Here is a 20,901-nt window from a genome sequence, read left to right on the forward strand (position 1 = left end):
TTCCCAGCTTCGGTCTTTTTTCGACATCATGCACCAGGATCCCAGCACCCTCTCAATGAATGTGTCTTTGTGTGTGTTTTCTGAAATGTAACTTTCCAGATTGGAGCTTAGTCCTTGACAATTCAGCAGTGAACTGAAAAAAGATGTCTTCACATTTTATCTTGTCCTTATTCTAGTTTTTGGCATAGAAGATGTTTGGGGTATTTTGCTAACCTACTGTTGTACATGTAAATCTCTATTCTGCTTCATGTACATATATACATATATATATGAATATATATACATATATATATTGATTCTCTTCCGTTGCCCTTGTTGTTTTATTGTTGTAATTATTATTGCTGTTATTGATGTCGTTGTTGTTGGATAGGACAGAGAGAAATGGAGAGGGGAGGGGAAGACAGAGAGGGGGAGAGAAAGACAGACACCTGCAGACCTGCTTCACCGCTTGTGAAGTGACTCCCCTGCAGGTGGGGAGCTGGGGGCTCGAACAGGGATCCTAACTTTGGTCCTTGTGCTTTGCATCACGTACACTTAACCCACTGCGCTACTGCCCGAATCCCTCTATTCTGTTTCTTAATGTAAAGAACTATACACATATATGTAACTATTAACAAGATGAAATACGCCCAGTCTTTGTCTGTCAGGCCGGTATGTGCATACATAGGTTTTTACATCAGTAACACTTGTAGGTAGAATTTTCTTGCCATTTGTAATTTGATTCTGTTTTGTTTGCCTTTCTTATTCCTCCCTGGACTTCTTGGACATAATTCAGCGCTTGGTTTCAGTTGGACTTGATTCAAAGAATGCAGTCTGTGTTTGGGATTGGAAAAGGGGTAAAGTGTTATCTACGGCTCCTGGTCACACAGACAGAGTAAGTATTCTGCTTTGGGGGGTGCTTAGTAGGTATTGGCCTGGAAACTTTGGGGATCTTGTATGTGAGTAGATTTTATGAACATCAAAACTAAAACATAAAGGACATTTTATTTTAAAGGCATCCTTCATGTAATCCCTTCTGCATGATAGAGAACTATAAAATATCCCGTAGTTCTAAATATAAATGAAATGAGCATTCTACTCACTGTCTTTCCTTTGTAGAAGTTCTGTGGGTAATGTCTGCCTAATTCCTTAGCTCTGTTGAACAATTCTTGTTATTTATGGGTCAGGTTTGTTAAAATAGAAATGTTTCATTTTAGTTTATTACTTGTATCATGAAGTTTAATGAAACAAAGACATAGTGTTTGTTTCTTATCATTTGCACATTTACTGTATTTTTCACAAGAGTTTGAAGAGCGCTGTTTGGGTTATTATTTACAGTGGTATAGGTAGGACTTTGGAATATTGGACTTTTGACAGAATTAAAGTGGTATTGATATTTAATAATGAATCTGATTTATTTACAGATATTTGATATTTCTTGGGACTTGTACCAGCCAAATAAACTTGTCAGCTGTGGTGTAAAACATATCAAGGTACTAACAGGGTCCTGTTTTATCATCGTCATGTTTACTTCTTTTCTGAAATGAAATACCTTTCATACTACTCACAGTTTTATAGTTTAAGGATTATTGACAGTACTTATTTTTTAAATGTCAGTGTTTTATTTTTAATGATCTTATGTCCAGTCTAATTATTCTGATGATGAAGTTCCTTTATGTGCTGTAGTAGCTACAGGTGTAAATAGGGGGTTAACCCCATCAGCCCTTCCCACTCCTTTATAGCCTTTTATGGTATTTATCTCCTTTCTGTATGTTTCATTCATAAAATAAAGTCAGTTTTCATTCACTCACAGAGATAGCATTGTATGGTAGAAGCAACCTTTAACTTTTTTTTTTTTCAATTCTAACTTGGGATGAATCTTTTTTTATTTTCCACATCTTGAAACTATGACTATTTCTACCATCATATTGAGTTGATGGCTTAGTAAGACAGTATATATTCAGATGTTTGCCTTGATGCCCTATTTTCTTGGTTTTTATGTGACAACAGGGCTTCACGCGTACAGATCAAGTACTATATAGCTAAACCACTACTTGGCTCCCACACTCTGGCTTTTGGAGAATGCACCTCCTCAAGCTAAGCGAGTCGTCTTCACTATGAGTTCCAGTTCTTATCCTATAGAGGCAGTGAAGAGAATGGCAGCTCTTTTGGCAAACTTGTGTGAGAAAATTAAGTTCCAGAGACGACCATGAGCCACACAGCCAGTACAGTAGCAACTAGCCACCTGCATCTATTTAAGTTTTTTTTTAATTACTTATAAAAAGGAAACACTGACAAAAACCATAGGATAAGAGGGGTACAACTTCACACAGCTCTCACCACCAGAACGCTGTATCCCATCCCCTCTCCTAATAGCTTTCAAGCTTTCTTTTCTTTCTTTTGTTGCCACTGGGGCTTCACTGCTCCATGCTAACTTTTTTTGTTTTTTTTTAGATAAAAAAGACAGAGGCTGGCAGACAGAAAGACACCGTAGCACTCAAGCTTCCCTCAGTGTAGTGGGGGGTGGGCTCAAGCCTGGGTTGTACCCACACCAAAGCAAGCATGCCATCCAAGTGAGCTGTCTTCCCAGCCCTAAATTAAATAGCGTTTTAAATGCATAATGCATATTTCAAATACTGAAGAGCCAGGGCTGGACAGGAGCTCACACCTTAGCATAGAGTAGAGCTTGCCACGCTCAGGGACCCGGATGCAGCCCCAGCAGCATGTGCAAACACCAGGGACAAGTAGCAGGGAATGTCCATAGGAACCAGGATGGTGCTGTGATGTCACTTCTCTTTCTCCTTCCTTTAAGGTTTTTAAAAATATTTTAAACTTTATTTATTTTATAGGACAGGTATATTGAGAGGGGAAGGGGGTAGAGGTGGAGAGAGAGAGACAGACTCCTGCAGCCTCACAAGCTTCCACTGCTTGTGAGGCCTTCCTCCTGCAGGTGGGGACCAGAGGCTTGAACCCAGGTCCTTGTGCATGGTAGCACATGCATTTATCCAGGTATGCCACTGCCTGCCCTGCCCTCTCTTTGTCTAGAATGAAAGGAGTGGACATGTCAGCCCAGAGGCAGTGGAGTCATGCCTGTACAAGGCCTTCAGGCTGAGAAAGAAAAGAATTCAAATATTCAAGAACCAAATGCTGTCTAGTGGTTACTCTCTTGGTGTGTGTGTGTGTGTGTGTGTGTGTGTGTGTGTGTGTGTACACACACATAGAGGGAGACAATGTCTTCATCATCACAGAAATTTCTATTGGACAACACTAAGTAGATATGGAAACATGGTCATTAACTCTCACTGAACATTTAGCACTGGAGGTTGGGAGATACCTCAGTTGGTAGAGGGCACACACTACCATGCTTGAGGACCTGAGTTCAAGCCCTAGCCATCTCATGGAAGCACTGTGCGGAAGGGAAGCCACATAATGGTGAAGTAGTGCTGTGGTGTCTCTCCTCACTCTGTCTATTCTGAAAAAAATTCCCCCAAGAGGGAGAAGTGCAGTTGTGAGGGTACAAAGTCCTAGGTGGCGTGGGGGGGGGGGAACCTGTCACTGAGCATCAGCATTATTCGGACACCCAGGCTTCATGTTCCAGATGCCATTTCAGTCATCTTAGTAGGACCTTAGGCACACGTTTTCTAATTTCCCCCAGATGATTCTAAGCTGCAGCCAAAGCTGAGTCTCCCAACTAGAAGAAAATACTAGATTGAAATTGGAAATCACTTAAAAAAAAAAAAAGAATTGGCTTAAAGTCTTATTCCATAAAGCGCTCATTAGGTTATTTTATTTTTTTATTGTCACCAGGGTTATCACGGGGGGTTGGTGCTTGCACTGTGAACCCACTGCTTCTCATGGCTATTTTACCCCTTTTTCCTCTCCTATTTTTTTTGATAGAACATAGAGAAAATGAGAGGAGAGAAGGAGAGAAAGAAAGACAGCTGCAGCCCTGCTTCACCACTTGTGAAGTGTCCCTGCTGCCGTGGAGAGCAGGCTTATTAGTGATGTGAATGTGTAAGCATAATTCTAGCTCTTTGAAGCTTCATATTTTATGATTTTATTCATTCATTCATTTGATAGAGACAGTGAGAATTCGAGAGGATAGGTAGAGATAGAGACGGAGAAAGAGGAAGAGACACTGCAGCCCCGCTTCGCCGCTTGTGAAGCTTTCCTCCTACAGGTGGGGACTAGGGACTTGAACCTGGGGCCTCGTGCATTGTAACATGTGTGCTCAACCAGGTGCACCACCGCCTGCCCCCAAAGCTTCATTTTTAAAATAATATCTTTAGGTCTTAAATAAGATAGTGAACATCTTTTAAAATATATCATGTTAACACATTGGATTATTTTGAATAACAATGAAGTTGTTCTTTGGACCTGGTTTTCTTATGAGAACTATTTCGTGTATTATAGCCTATCTCATTTTTTTGTTGCTTCATCTATTTCTGCTAACTACTAAGATTTACCTGAACCCAAATAAAAGAACAAAAGCTCTCTGAAATGTTGCATTTGATGTCCCTGTCTACTTGTGAGAATGAACAAATTTCAAATATATATGTTCTCAGTTTTGTAAGCAAAGAAATTGCTCAGCTTTGAAACTATTCATGATAGTAACATGCTAATATTTCCCTTTCCTTCCTTCCTTCCTTCCTTCCTTCTTCCTTCCTTCCTTTCTCCTCCCTTTTCTTTCTTTTTCTTTTCCCTTTCCTATTTACCCTTCAGAAATTGAACACTGGGCTTGACCTTTTTCCTATTAATGTGTGGTGTTTTCATTTTTATTGCTCACTCACTCTGAACGTCTTAAACAGGCTACTTATTTATTTATTTCTTTATGTGAGAGCACAGAGAGAGAGAAACTTCAGAGCACCATCCTGTCACACAGTATCAGGACCAAACTTGGGGCTTCCTGTATGTAAGGAATGCACTCTGCCCTCTGAGCCAGCACCAGCTCCCAGCCTCCATTCCAAACTCCTATGTGTAAGGAATACACTCTGCCCTCTGAGCCAGCTCCAGCTCCCAGCCTCCATTCTAAACTTTAAAAAAAAAAAAAAGATTCCTGTAGATATTTTGTAGATATTTTTTTTCTAGAAACCCAAGGAGGGCCTAGCATATTTTTTAAAAAAATAATCTGGCTCAACTCCCTTTATTCTTACAGATAAGGATTGAAACCAGTGACTTACCTTCTCTAACATAGCTATTGACCACACTAGGAGAAGGATATGCACTTTGAATGCTATTGTATCATAAGAGAATCCCTTAGGTAATTTCTAGTCTGCTGCCTTAACACAGCAACAGAGCATTGGAACGGTCTTCATTTTGTCAGTGTAATCTGGAAATTTAGTTGTACCGTGTGTGTCCTTTTTAGTTCTGGAGTTTATGTGGAAACGCTCTGACCCCCAAGCGAGGTGTCTTTGGGAAGGCTGGTGACCTTCAGACAATTCTATGTCTGGCCTGTGCAAGAGATGAGTTGACGTATTCCGGTGCACTCAGCGGCGACATCTATGTCTGGAAAGGAGTAAATCTCCTAAGGACGATCCAAGGAGCCCATACTGTGAGTGGACTTCAGTAACTAGCTGTTAACCACTGTGTGTGGTTTTCCTGAAACAGAAGGCTATGTCATACAGCAGACCCTCCAATCAGTTCACTAGCTGGGAAATGCTAGTCCATCTCAGCTCGCCTGTCTGCAAGATCTGAATAAGGAAACATTCTGTATGCAACATTATAAACCCGAGATATTCATTAAGTTAGTACAATTACTGTCCTGCTCAAACCACTGCACTGGCGTGGCATCTTTATCAGAGCGCTGAAGAGGCGCTCATGGAGCTCACTGGGGTGACCACTTAAGGTGAAGCCAGGGCGATGGTGACTAGTCTATGAGTGAGAGATCTGGAAACAGCTGTAGAAAACAATGAACTATTTAATCTTACTGTCATTGGCTAAGTGAAGGAGAAAAGAACGTAATTTTGGTAGTTCATGAGATTCTCCTCTCAATAAGTTATTGCACTGGAGGAAAAACCCATTGTTCAAGCCTCTTCATGTGTTTGGCCTGAACTTTGCTGCAGCTGGGACCCTCCGTAGCTGAGGAGCTACAGACAGAGCTGCCACAGTGCTAGCACTGAAATCTTCTGTTGGAAGGTCCTGGACAGGTTAAAGAATCATTTTTTAAAAAGCTTACTTTAAACAGAATGCCTGAGGACCAGAAATCTCATATTGTTTTCCACAAAGGCTCCAACAGTTCGTTTCACTCTCAGTATATAAAAATGCCGGTCCTCGCAAGGATCCCAGTTCCAGCCCCTGGCTCCCTACCTGCAGGGGGTCACTTCACAAGCGGTGAAGCAGGTGTCTGTCTTTCTCTCCCTCCTCTCTGTCTCCCCTCCTCTCTCAATTTCTCTCTATCCTATCTAACAATAACAACAATAACGACAACAAGGGCAACAAAAAATGGGAAAAAATAACCTCCAGAAGCAGTGGATTCATGGTGCAGGCACCAGCCCCAGCGATAACCCTGAAGGCAGAGAGAAAAGAAAAAAGCCAGTCCTTTCTACTCCTCACAAAGCCAGGCGGTGGCGCACCTGGTTAAGCACACACATTACAGTGCACAAGGACCTGGGATCAAGCCCCTGGTCCCCACCTGCAAGGGGAAAACTTCACGAGTGGTGAAGCAGGTCGGCAGGTGTCTCTCTGTCTCTCTTCCACACTACTTCCCCCTCCCCTCATGATTTCTCTCTGTCTCTATTCAAAATAAATAAAGACTTAAAAAATTCAAAAAAAAAATGTGACCACCACTGTGAAATTTCACTTGTCTTCTGGGTAAAAAAAATCATCACTTTTTGTTTTGTCTGCTGTTGATTTGTGGAACTCACATACTTATCAGCTACTGGAATTTTCTTTTCTATAATTGGAATTTTCTTATCCTTTTACTCTTGTGGATTTTCTTTCCTTTATTCGTTTTTATATAAGGATATTAACCTGTTGACAGTTAAGCTTTACCTTTGTTTTATGCTATGCCTATATTATTAATCCCTGCCTGATCATACAGTAAGTTTGTATGTCTGCACGTGAGTGAGAGAGAGAGACACCTATATATACACAGATTTGCCTTTAGATTTTCTTTTGTGTTTTTGATGCATCTGTGTTCCGTTAAATATTTCTACCTTTATACAGTAGACTTTTTCTTTGAGTATATGTCATCAAATTGTGTTACTTTGTCTTCTAGGCAGGAATCTTTAGCATGAATGCTTGTGAGGAAGGCTTTGCCACAGGTGGACGGGATGGCTGCATTCGTCTTTGGGATTTAACTTTTAAACCGATTACTGTGATTGATCTCAGGGAAACAGATCAGGGCTACAAAGGTAAAGATGTGTCTGGTTACTGGGTGTGTCACTGGCTGATTCTTTATGTGTCAGACTCCATCTGTTGATTCCAGTAGACGTAATTGTATGTTTTGCAAATAGGAATTTGTCTCTTCACATTGTGTGAAGATGTAATTGCAGTCCCCCCCCCCCCCCCCCGTTGAAGGGTCTATTATAATCACAGAGGTTCTTTCAGGATGCTTAACGCCTGCTGTAGGGCAACCTGCAGAGAAGTCTGTCGTAGCTACCTTGGTAATCTTAAACTTCGAAAATATTTCTCAACTTCTGAAAAATTAAATAGCTATTCAGCAAATGAACTTTGGAAAATAAAGTGCATTGAGGAGTGGAGGGAATTTCTGTTACAAATAGATTTTTTTAAATGGTGACTGGGGACTTGAACCCAGTTCCTGAGGCATTGTCATATGTGCTCCCTCTCCATCTCCTCTTTCTCTCTTGATTTCTCTCGATCTACCCAATAAAATAAAAAGAAAAGAAATAAAGGAGAAAGACTTCGACTAAGGAAGAAGTTACATTATGACTAGAGTTGTCTAATAAAGGGGAACGTCTGTTTTGGAGGACGGGTAGGAAGTCTGTACATAAAATGCGTCATGTCATGTAGGAAACGGCGGGTCACTGAAGAGAACCCGTCAGTCAAAGCCCCACAGGTTTCTTGGGTAGAGTGGTGCTGTGTTCTCTCAGCAGCAGAATTAAATGTGCTTCACTCCTGAGTAGGTTTGTCTGTGAGGAGTGTTTGTTGGCGAGGCGACCACATTCTGGTTGGAACACAGGACAGTGAAATTTTTGAGATCGTGGTGCATGAGAGAAATAAGCCTTTCCTGATTATGCAAGGGCACTGTGAAGGGGAGCTCTGGGCCCTGGCCATCCATCCTACTAAGCCCTTGGCAGTAACCGGGAGTGACGACCGTTCAGTCAGGTAAGCAAGTCACTTATAAGGATTTATTTTTCTCCTAATAATGTAAATTGGAATTTGTTCTATAACAGAATATACAGAAATATTGCCACCTTTATTTATTTATTTTTTTAATTAAATTTGTTTTTGTGAGAATGAGAATGAGAGAAAGAGAATGTGTGAGAGACCAGAGCACTGCTCGGCTCTGGCATGTGTGATGCCAGGGATTAAACCTGCAGCCTCGCAGGCATGCCTTACACTCTGCCTCTAAGCTCTCTTTTGCTCCTGTCTCTCAGTTTTAAAGGAAGGGAGGTGGCATAGCTTTGAGCCCATATGCCGACCTGCTGGGGGGCTGCTCCTTACCTGTGTGCTTTGTTAGGAACTATTTTCTAGCTTTATTTATATTAGAATTGGTATTACCTGTGTAGCATAGAAAGGTCAAGTCCTCTAAAACTGCTCTTACTTCCGTTTCTGTTGTTGGTGAACAAGTTATTTGGAGGGAACTGTGGGTGGTGTTCCCAAAACTCTCAACTCTTTGATTAACTGTCCTCATCAAAGCCTATAGTCTTTTTTTCACTGAATATTTGTCGAGATGCTGTAATTCAAAAATGACTTTGTCACTCAGTTAGCAGCAAATGACTGCTTGCTTGACTACTGAGCCACTCAGAAGCTTGCCTTTATCCAAACCTCATTTTTACTTTCAAGTTTCTGTTTTAAAAAATTCTGTAATAATGGATCTTTTTTGCTGTAAATTTTATAAGATTTCCTTTTTTTTTTCACTTTCTTTTTTTTTTTTTCTTTTCTGCCTCCAAGGTTATTGCTGGGGCTTAGCACCAGCACTACAGCACTACAACCCAGACATTTTTCCATTTTATTGGATAGGACAGAGAGAAATTGAGAGAGGAGTGGGAGATAGATAGGCAGAGAGAAAGATAGACACCTGCAGAACTGCTTCACTGCTTGTGAAGTGACCTCCTGTAGGCGGGGAGCTTGTCTCTCATTAAAAATAATTTTTAAAAAAAAAAACTTTTTAAAAAATATTTTATTTTATTTATTTATTCCCTTTTGTTGCCCTTGTTGTTTTATTGTTGTACTTATTATTGTTGTTGTCGTCGTTGTTGGATAGGACAGAGAGAAATGGAGAGAGGAGGGGAAGACAGAGAGGAGGAGAGAAAGACAGACACCTGCAGACCTGCTTCACCGCCTGTGAAGCGACTCCCCTGCAGGTGGGGAGCCGGGGTTCGAACCGGGATCCTTATGCCCGTCCTTGTGCTTTGCGCCACCTGCACTTTAAAAATAATTTTAAAAAGCTAAAAATGCTTTTATAAAACACTTAAAAATCAGCTTAGTTTCTTTTTCTTGTCACCAAGGCTTTTGTTGGGGCCTGACTGCCTATATGATTCCACTAGTCCCAGTGGATTTTTTTTTTTTAGATAAAGAATGAGAGACAAGGGTCCAGGCAATGATGCACCTGATTAAACTGACACATTACAGTGTACAAAGACCCAGGTTGAAGTCTGCATGGGGAAAACTTCAGAAATGGTAAAGCAAGGCTGCAGGTGTCTCTCTGTCTCTTTCCTTCTCTCCCAATTCCTCCCCTCTCAAATTCTTTCTGTCTCTGTCCAATAATAAGTACATATATAATAAAAAAAACTTAAAGAATGAAAGACGGGTTGAGTGGTGGCTCACCTGGTTGAACATACTTATTACAGTGTGCAAGGACCCAGGTTCAAGTAGCTGGTCCCCAATTTTGGGTGGGAGGAAGCTTCATGGATAGTGAAGCAGTACTACAGCTCTCTCTCTCTCTCTCTCTCTCCTATCCATTCATTTCCTCTCAACCTCTGTCTCTATCCAGAAATAAATAATATTTTTAAAAATAGAAATAGAGGAGGCCAGGAAGTGGCGCACCGAGTTAAGCACACATAATGTGAAGCACAAGGATCCGTGTAAGGATCCCATTTTGAGCCCCCTGCTCCCAATCTGCAGGGGAGTCGCTTCACAAGCAGTATAACAGGTTTGCAGGTGTCTGTCTTTCTCTCCCCCTCTCTGTCTTCCTGTCCTCTCTCAGTTTCTCTCTATCCTATCCAACATCAATGGAAAAAAGAAAAAAAGGTGGCCTCCAGGAGCAGCACATTGGTAATGCAGGCTCCAAGCTCCAGGGATAACCCTGGAGGGGAAAAAAGAGAGAGAAGGAAAGAGAAATATAAAAAAAGAGAATGAGAGACAAAGATGGAGTGAAAAACAGAAAGAGGAGTGAAAAACAGAAAGAAAAACAGAAAGACGTCACAAAACCACCCTTTATTGCTCATGAAGCTTCTCCTTTTGAGTGGTGCTCCCATATGATGTCTGAGGACTCGAACCTAGGCTCTCACAGTGTCTACTCTACTGGTCAGGCCATCTCTCGCCCCCCACCACCCCCCCAAAATGACTTACCTTTGCTGGCCTTTTTTTTTTAATAATTTTTAAAAATTTTTGATTGTCTTTATTAATTGGATAGAGACAGTCAGAAATCAAGAGGGAAGGGGGTGAGAGAGAGAGAGAGAGACTTACAGTCCTGCTTCACCACTTGCAAAGCTTTCCTCTTGCAGGTAGGGACTGGGGGCTCGAACCTGTGTCCTTGCACATTGTAACATGTGCACATAACCAGGTGCGCCACCACCTGGCCCCATTTGCTGGCCTTTCTAGCCTCTTGAGGTAAATGCACATTCATTAAGGTCTAACCTTTGTTTTGCCCACCTTGTTTTTTTTTTTTTTTGGTAGTGACTATTGTTGTTGTTAGTGATATCGTTGCTGTTAGATAGGACAGAAATGGAGAGAAGAGGGGAAGACAGAGAGGGGGAGAGAAAGAGATACACCTGCAGACCTGCTTCACCACCTGTGAAGTGACTCCCCTGTAGGTGTGGGGGGTTTAGAACCGGGATCCTTGCACCGGTCCTTGCACTTTGTGCCATGTGTGCTTAACCTGCTTCGCTGCTGCCTGACTCCCCTAACCTTTGTTTTCATAGTATCTGCACTTACAGTGAGTTTAGGTGAACCAGGGAGTTAGCTTGGTATTAGGGTTTATCCCTTGCCTGATAGTCCACGGCACTACATACAAACAAGGAAGACAGAAACACATGGGAGCCCATAAATGGCAGAACAGGGTTCTGGAGTCTCACACATAATAAAAACAATAAAGAGTAGTTACTATCATAACTATACGCCATATATTTCATATGCAAGTTTTGTTACAACTTCAAATTATCAATTGATCTTTGTTAAGACTGTATATATTTATTCTTTAGGTTACTGGAAGTACACGCCTAAATTTTCAAATAATGGATATTTTCTCTTCATCTTGCTCTAGGTGTCTTTATCTCTTTTATTTCTTTGTCTTTTTTCTTTTCTTTTCTTTTCTTTTTTTGCCTCCAGGGTTATTGCTAGGGCTCAATGCCTGCCATACAAATCCTCTGCTCCTGGAGGCTATTTTTTCCCTTTTGTTGCCCTTGTTGTTTATCTTTGTTGTTGTTATTATTGTTGTTATTGGTGTCGTTGTTGGATAAGACAGAGAGAAATGGAGAGAGGAGGGGAAGACAGAGAGGGAGAGAGAAAGACAGACACCTGCAGACTTGCTTCACCACCCGTGAAGCAACTCCCCTGCAGGTGGGGAGCCGGGGCTCAAACCAGGATCCTTATGCAGGTCCGTGTGCTTTGTGCCACGTGCACTTAACCTGCTGCGCTATTGACCAGCTCTCCTTTGCCTTTTTTTTTTTTAACCAGAGTTCTGCACAGTTCTGGCTTATGGGGATTGAAACCGGGGCCTCTGACACCTCAGGCATGAGAGTCTCTTTGCATAACTATTATGCTGTCTCTCCAGTCCACTCTAGATTTCCAATCCTAGACTCTGAATTGACATATTCTTCAGTGTTATCTTTAGCACGTATGTTATAGATTCCATATGTGAAACAAGTATATGCTTTCCCTTTGACGAGGGGGAGATCAACTTCCTTTTCAGTTACTGATTGAAAAGAATCAATTCATTACATTGCTTCAAGGGTAAAAATCTCTTTGATCAGTGGGTTACATCAGTGGGTTATGTCAGCGGGTAAACACAAGACAGAGCACAGGACTTGGATGCTTGGGACTCCAGCGCTAGCTAACACCTAGCACTGCAGATTGCTAGAGCAGTCCTCTGGGATCTGTTTCTTACCCTCCTTCTCTAATAAAATTAAGAATTTTTTAATTAGTCTATCAATATCTGTCATTTAGGTGATTTTTATTTCACCAAAGCACTACTCAACCTTGGCCGTCTGTGGTGCTGGGAATCAAACTAGGGACCACTAGCTTTCAAGTCTGCTGTGCTGTCTCCCTGGCATTCTTAGTCCGAGTAATATCTCTATGAGATAAGAATTCAGATCACAAAAGATATAGTTTAAAAAAAAAAAAAGCACCAAGCCAACTAGACTGGTCTTTTTTTTTTTCTTAAATATTTACTTATTTATTCCCTTCTGTTGCCCTTATTTTTTTATTGTTGTAGTTATTGTTGTTGATGTTGTCGTGTTGGATAGAACAGAGAAAAATGGAGAGAGGAGGGGAAGACAGATGAGGAGAGAAAAATAGACACCTGCAGACCTGCTTCACCACCTGTGAAGTGACGCCCCTGCAGGTGGGGAGCCGGGGGCTCGAACCGGGATCCTTATGCGCCATGTGCGCTTAACCCGCTGCACTATCGCCCGACTCCCTAGATGGATCATTCATAAGGAAGGTTACTTAACAGATTATCATTTTGAAACACAAATGAGTTAACTATTTGCTTCCTGCATTTCACAGGATCTGGAGCCTAGTGGATCATGCACTGATTGCAAGGTGCAACATGGAGGAACCAATTCGTTGTGCTGCTGTGAATGTCGATGGGATCCATCTTGCCCTTGGAATGAAGGATGGTTCATTCACTGTACTGAGAGTGAGGTATGGTATCCTAGGGATAGAAACAGAGTAATGTATGTTGAGTGAGATATAATATGCAATACTCTTGTTTTCACCTCGCCTTTCTTGTATGTCTGTATGTATAAGTGTGTGTGTCTCCTATACTTTTCACTAAATAGAAACATACATGTTCAGAAAAATACCTTTGTCAGGAGTTGGACAGTAGCGTAGTGGGTTAAGCGCAAGGACCTGCGTAAGGATCCTGGCTCCATCCCCCGGCTCCCCACCTGCAGGAGATTTACTTCACAGGTGGTAAGCAGGTCTGCAGGTCCCCCTCTCTGTCCTCCCCATCCTCTCTCTATTTCTCTGTCCTATCCAACAACAACGACATCGATAATAACTACAACAATAAAACAATAAGGGCAACAAAAAGGAATAAATAAATATTTTTAAAAAAGAAAACTGAGAGATGTTACATGTGTACCAATTACTGTATTTTACTGTTGACTGTAACCATTAACCCCCCAATAAAGAAAAAATATTTCAAAATTTAAAAATTTTCTTCTATTAATTTGATAATGTTAATTTTTTAGTAAGAAGCCTTTTCTCCTTGAAGAAGTAGGAGGGGACTTAAAGCTGTTAACCCTGGGTGAATGGGACTTTCACTCTTATCTTCAGTTTTCTGCTTCGAAATAAAACAGCTGCATGTCTTTTGTTCAGAATATTCGAAAAATATAGAATTTGTGGACATAGTTAACACCTTGTGCTAAATTTTAGATGCCACGTGTTCAACTGAAGCCCATTTGACCATAATAACTTTGCAGTCGGTCAGTGGGTAATCACAAAGATAAGTATCATGAGGATAAAGGGAAGTCTTGTCCTCCAGCTTAGCGAATGACGGGACTAGCCATCTAGTTGCGAATCCAGAACACTGAATTCATTTTTCTCTTGATTTTTCTTGTTAAATGCAGTGACATTAAATACATTAACACTATTGTCCTACTATGGGTTTCAGATTCATGATAGCATGTAGTTGATATGCTTTCAAGAAAGTTATTTTTTTTATTTTTTATTTTTTTAAATTTCTTTATTGGGGAATTAATGTTTTACATTCAACAGTAAATACAATAGTTTGTACATGCATAACATACCCCAGTTTCCCATATAACAGTACAACCCCCACTAGGTCCTCTGTCATCCTTCTTGGATCTGTATTCTCCCCACCCACCCACCCCAGAGTCTTTTACTTTGGTGCGATACGCCAATTCCATTTCAGGTTCTACTTGTGTTTTCTTTTCTGATCTTGTTTTTCAACTTCTGCCTGAGAGTGAGATCATCCCATATTCATCCTTCTGTTTCTGACTTAACAAGAAAGTTATTTTTAAACATACATTTACTTATCCTTTCACTTATTCAGTGGATGAAAATCAGTGGATAAATTATTTCTTTCCCCTTTTGCCTCCAGGCTTGGTGTGTGCACTACGAATCCATTACTCCTGGAGGCCATTTTTTCCATTTTGTTGTCTGTGTTGTTGGATAGGGCAGAGGGAAATTGAGAGAGGAAGGGAAGATAGACACCTGCAGACCTGCCTCACCGCTTGTGGAGCGATCCCCCTGCAGGTGGGGAGCCGGGGGCTCGAACTGAGATCCTTATGCTTCATGCAATGTGCACTTAACCTGCTGCATCACCGCCAGGCCCCCTAGTGGATGACTTCTTTTTTTTTTTTTTTAATTTTTTCTTCATAAAAAGGAAAAAGGGACTAGGGTAAGAGGGGTATAACTTCACACAATTCCCACCACCAGAACTCTGTATCCCATTCCCTCCCCTGATAGCTTTCCTATTTAACCCTCTGGGAGTATGGACCCAAGGTCATTGTGGGATGCAGAAGGTTGAAGGTCTGGCTTCTGTAATTGCTTCCCCGCTGAACATGGGTGTTGACAGGTCGATCCATACTCCCAGCCTGTCTCTGTGGATAAGTTCTTTCTCTAAGAAGTCAGTAGTTTTGAGCAAGTGAGCTCACCATTACTCGATCTCTCACTGAGACAGTTATTATGATGGTTCACTACCTTTGTAGCTAAACACAAGACACACTCACAAAATATTCCTAAAGCGTCTACATTTTACCTCATCACTGTTTCTTCTTAGTTTGTTGTATATATTCTCACGCACATGGGATTCATTAGTATAGCAGTACTGATACACCCTCCAAAGGAGTGGTTATGCTCTGGTGGGAGAAGATAGAGTGGACTAGAATTGAACACAGTGGTTCTTTAATCGGATGCAAGGTGGTTATATGCCAGGGCAACATCTCCTACAACATCTTTTTTCCTTGTGATAAAAAAAAAACATGGTAACAATTTCATTAAAAAGAAGAATACTGGGACTTGGGAGGTGGCTTCATGGGTGAGATGTGTGTCTTTGATTCATGAGGCCCTACATGAAGAGGTTCCACCTCTGGCCCTTCTTCTTCTTCTAGCGTTTGCCCTTCTTCCGTAGCCAGTCAGCAGCGTCAGGTTGAGCCTGATGTCAAGTTTCGAGACCTCCTTTGAATCTGGAGAGGTGGCAGTCGTTGACTATGTGGGTCATAGTCTGTCTGGAGCCGCAGGGGCAGTTCGGGTCGTCTCTGGCTCCCCAGCGATGGAACATAGCGGCGCACCGGCCATGGCCTGTTCGATAGCGATTGAGGAGGGCCCGATCATAACGTGCCAGGTCAAAGCCGGGTTGACGCTTGCAGGGGTCTGTGATGAGGTGTTTGTTCTTGACCTCAGCTGACTGCCAGCTCTGTTTCCAAGAGTCTGGAACAGAGAAGTTCAGTGTAGGCGTAGGGGACCAGATTGGGTGACGAGACGTCAAGCGTTGGACAGGGTGGGCGAAGATCTCCGCGTATATTGGCAGGTCTGGTCGAGCGTAGACGTGGGAAATGAACTTAGATGATGCCGCATCCCGACGAATATCTGGCGGGGCGATGTTGCTAAGGACTGGCAGCCATGGAACCGGGGTGGAACGGATGGTTCCAGAAATTATCCTCATGGAGGAATATAATTTGGAATCGACCAAGTGGACATGGGGGATACGGAACCATCCTGGGGCACAGTATTATTCTGCAGTGGAATAGCAGAATGCCAGAGAGGATGATCGTAGTGTGGAAGCGCTCTGTCCCTACATGATGGTACCAAGGACAGCAGCAGGGAACCCCTGGGTGTTGAAGTGGCATTTTGGTCTCTCACTTTCAAAATATAGAATACAAATCAGACCATGGAGATAGTTCAGCAGTACCCCTCATGTCTGAGGCCCTAGGTTCACCACATTTTATCAATTTTAAGGGAAAGCTCCTTTATATTTAGCTATCACAGAAGAAGGGGTCTTTATCTTTGTATTCCTAGTACCTAAAACAAAGTTAAGTCTTGAGTAAATACTGACAGAAGTTTGGTTGCCTTGAATTTTCCTGTTAGAAACTTTGAACAGGGAGTCGGGCGGTAGCGCAGTGGGTTAAGCGCACGTGGCTCAAAGCACAGGGACCGGGGTAAGGATCTTGGTTTGAGCCCCTGGCTCCCCACCTTCAGGGGAGTCGCTTCACAAGCAGTGAAGCAGGGCTGCAGGTGTCTATCCTTCTCTACCTCTGTCTTCCCTTCCTCCCTCCATTTTCTCTGTCCTATCCAACAACAGTGACATCATCGACAAAAACAATAATAACCACAACAGTAAAAAAAGAAAAAAAAAAAAAAACAAGGGCAACAAAAGGGAATAAATAATTAAAATAAATATTTAAAAAAATTTTTAAAAGAAACTTTGAACAGACCAATATCTCTGATGAACATAGGTGCTAAAATACTGAACAATATTCTAGCCAACTGGATACAGCAGTATATTAAAAAGATTGTTCATCATGACCAAGTGGGGTTTATCCCCAGCATGCAAGGTTGATTTAATATACGTAAATCAATCAGTGTGATCAAACACATCAATAAAAGCAAGGGCAAAAACCATATGGTCATATCAATAGATGCAGAGAAAGCCTTTGACAAAATACAACATCCCTTTATGATCAAAACACTACAAAAAATTGGGACTAGATGGAAAATTCCTAAAGATAGTGGAGTCTATATATAGCAAACCTAGAGCCAACATCATACTCAATGGTGAAAAACTAGAAGCATTTCCCCTCAGATCAGTTACTAGACAGGGCTGCCTGTCCAGTGCTTGCCATAACAATCAGGCAGGAGCAAGGAATTAAAGGCATACAGATTGGAAGGGAAGAAATCAAATTCTCCCTATTTGCAGATGACATGTTAGTATACATAGAAAAACCCAAGGAATCCAGCAAGAAGCTTTTGGAAATCATCAGGCAATACAGTGAAGTGTCAGGCTACAAAATTAACATACAAAAGTCAGTGACATTCCTCTGTGCAAACACTAAGTTGGAAAAACATGAAATCCAGAAATCAGTTCCTTTTACTATATTAACAAAAACAATAAAATATCTAAGAATAAACCTAATCAAAGAAGTGAAAAACTTGTATACTGAAAATTACGAATCACTACTCAAGGAAATTGAAAAAGACATAAAGAAGTAGAAAGATGTTCCATGTTCATGGGCTGGAAGAATTAACATAGTTAAAATGAATATACTACCCAGTGCCATCTACAAATTTAATGCTTTCCCTATCTAGATCCCAAACACTTTTGTAGGAGAATAGAACAAATGCTACAATGTTTATCTGGAACCAGAAAAAACCTAGAATTTCCAAAACAATCTTAAGAAGAAAGAACAGAACTGGAGGCATCACACTCCCAGATCTCAAATTGTACTATAGGGCCATTGTCGTCAAAACTGCTTGGTACTGGAATATGAGTAGACACACTGACCAGTGGAACAGACTTGAGAGATTGGAAGTAAGCCCCCACACCTATGGACATCTAATCTTTGGCAAAGGTGCCCAGACTATGAAGTGGGGGAAAGCAGAGTCTCTTCAACAAATGGTGTTGGAAAAAATGGATTGAAACATGCAGAAGAATGAAACTGAACCACTATATTTCACCAAATACAAAAGTAAATTCCAAGTGGATCAAGGACTTAGATGTTAGACCAGAAACTATCAGATACTTAGAGGAACATATTGGCAGAACTCTTTTCCACATAAATTTTAAAGACATCTTCAATGAAACGAATCCAACTACAAAGAAGACTAAGGCAAGCATAAACCTATGGGACTACATCAAATTAAAAGCTTCTGCACAGCAAAAGAAACCACTACCCAAACCAAGAGACCCCTCACAGAATGGGAGAAGATCTTTACATGCCATACATCAGACAAGAGTTTAATAACTAAAATATATAAAGAGCTTGCCAAACTCAACAACAAGACAACAGATAACCCCATCCAAAAGTGGGGAGAGGACATGGACAGAATATTCACCACAGAAGAGATCCAAAAAGGCTAGAAACACATGAAAAAATGCTCCAAGTCTTTGATTGTCAGAGAAATGCAAATAAAGACAACAATGAGATACCACTTCACTCCTGTGAGAATGTCATACATCAGAAAAGGTAACAGCAGCAAATGCTGGAGAGGGTGTGTGTGGGGTCAAAGGAACCCTCCTGCACTGCTGGTGGGAATGTCAATGGGTCCAACCTCTGTGGAGAACAGTCTGGAGAACTCTCAGAAGGCTAGAAATGGACTTACCCTATGACCCTGCAATTCCTCTCCTGGGGATATATCCTAAGGAACCCAACACATTCATCCAAAAAGATCTGTGTACACATATGTTCTTGGCAGCACAATTTGTAATAGCCAAAACCTGGAAGCAACCCAGGTGTCCAGCAACAGATGAGTGGCTGAGCAAGTTGTGGTCTATATACACAATGGAATACTACTCAGCTATAAAAAATGGTGACTTCACCATTTTCAGCCCATCTTGGATGGAGCTTGAAAAAATCATGTTAAGTGAAATAAGTCAGAAACAGAAAGATGACTATGGGATGATCTCACTCTCAGGCAGAAGTTGAAAAACAAGATCATAAGAGAAAACACAAGTAGAACCTGAAATGGAATTGGCGTATTGCACCAAAGTAAAAGACTCTGGGGTGGGTAGGTGGGGAGAATACAGATCCATGAAGGATGATAAATGACATAGTGGGGGTTGTATTGTTAAATGGGAAACTGGGGAATGTTATGCATGTACAAACTATTATATTTACTGTTGAATGTAAAACATTATTTCCTCAATGAAGAATTAAAAAAATTTTTTTTTTTAAAAAAAGGAAAAACACAAGTAGAACCTGAACTGGAATTGGCATGTTGCACCAAAGTAAAAGACTCTGGAGGTGGGTGGAGAGGAGAATACAGATCCAAAAAAGGATGACAGAGGACCTGGGGGGGTCGTATTATTATATGGAAAACTGGGATATATTATGCATGTACAAACTATTGTGTTTGCTGTCGAATGTAAAATATTAATTCCCCAATAAAGAAATTTTTAAAAAAGAAACTTTGAAAGTTGCACAATATTCATTTTAACTTTTGTTTTTATAACGAGGTACTTGGAATAATTCAGATGCTAATGCAAATTTTCTCTGGAGAAAAAAGCCTCTGGCATTAGTTGGCAATATCAATTCTCAATATTTTCTCTTCACCTTCTTCTTACTGACTCCTTTCTCACTAAATTCACAACTTGGGGAACTCAGTGAAGCTAAACTAAGTGTTTTATCTATTTTTATGGCTCTCACCAATACTACTTATGTTATTTGGGAAATAAAATTGTAAGACCTCACTGAAAAATAGGTTTAATTTCACTTACTGACATGATCTATAAAAAATTCAAATGGTTGAAATAAAAATAGTGATGGTTATCTTACGATAGACACTGAAGTAAAAAGGATCAGTTCATCTTTTGTTTCTTGAATGTGGCATTTGACTTGCTACCAAAAAACATCTGAAAATCATGGTGCTTATAATTAAAGAACTTTTATAAACTCAGTATTTACAAGAGATTCATGATAAAAATCTGTGACTTTCTTTTATCATATAACTCCAGATATTTGATTTAAACCTCTGAACCTTAGAAGCAAAGTGATTTTAGAAACTAAAATTCCATATTTCTCTCCTTCTAACATATGTTGTCCATATATTTTCACTCAGCAAACTACTTACTCCTGGATCGAGCCTACTTGTCTCATTTACATTTATCTTACAGTTTAGGAACACATGACACAGAGTCATGGCCATTTTAGACATGTTTGAAAGCTGAGCTAACTCTGGAGTGATTCATTGTCTTTTTTTGTCACAGAGATATGACGGAAGTTGTGCATATTAAAGACAGGAAGGAGGCGATTCATGAGTTAAAATACTCTCCAGATGGAACTTACCTTGCCGTTGGGTGCAATGACAGCTCAGTTGACATATATGGAGTTGCTCATCGTTACAAAAAGTGCGGGGAGTGTGTCGGATCACTTAGCTTCATCACTCATCTGGACTGGTCCTCAGATTGTAGATACTTACAAACAAATGATGGAAATAGTAAAAGACTTTTCTATAGGATGCCAGGTAACTTTTCTTATAAATTGTACAGATTTTTGTAGATTTTTAGTATTTTAGAATATTTTTAGAATTTCACTGAAGTGGAAATTATCTGTCATCACAGGAAATCAGAGATGATCTGAGCTAACATTTTAGGAGTCGTGATCTTTTCTGTAAAGCTGCCCTATTGAAATCCTATTGCTTCTTCTTATTAGTACTGTTCTTTTTACCAGAGCA

At 40.8% G+C, this 20,901-nt stretch overlaps 1 protein-coding gene across 3 annotated transcripts in view; it reads left to right on the forward strand.

Annotated features, from left to right (window-relative positions):
• EML5 (EMAP like 5) overlaps positions 1–20,901 on the forward strand; it is a 112,049-nt gene that overhangs the window by 15,938 nt on the left and 75,210 nt on the right. For all 3 annotated transcript variants that reach the window (XR_009547245.1, XM_060181217.1, XM_060181216.1), the window contains exons 3-9: positions 776–874; positions 1,404–1,472; positions 5,345–5,530; positions 7,196–7,331; positions 8,064–8,265; positions 13,051–13,188; positions 20,435–20,691. Coding sequence is in view for 2 of the 3 variants with exons in the window: in XM_060181217.1 (XP_060037200.1) it covers positions 776–874; positions 1,404–1,472; positions 5,345–5,530; positions 7,196–7,331; positions 8,064–8,265; positions 13,051–13,188; positions 20,435–20,691 (1,087 nt within the window). In the remaining variant the exon portion in view is untranslated. The remainder of the gene's footprint in view (positions 1–775; positions 875–1,403; positions 1,473–5,344; positions 5,531–7,195; positions 7,332–8,063; positions 8,266–13,050; positions 13,189–20,434; positions 20,692–20,901) is intronic.

The sequence above is a fragment of the Erinaceus europaeus genome, chromosome 22, assembly GCF_950295315.1.
Source record: "Erinaceus europaeus chromosome 22, mEriEur2.1, whole genome shotgun sequence".
In the NCBI taxonomy this organism is placed as follows: domain Eukaryota; kingdom Metazoa; phylum Chordata; class Mammalia; order Eulipotyphla; family Erinaceidae; genus Erinaceus; species Erinaceus europaeus.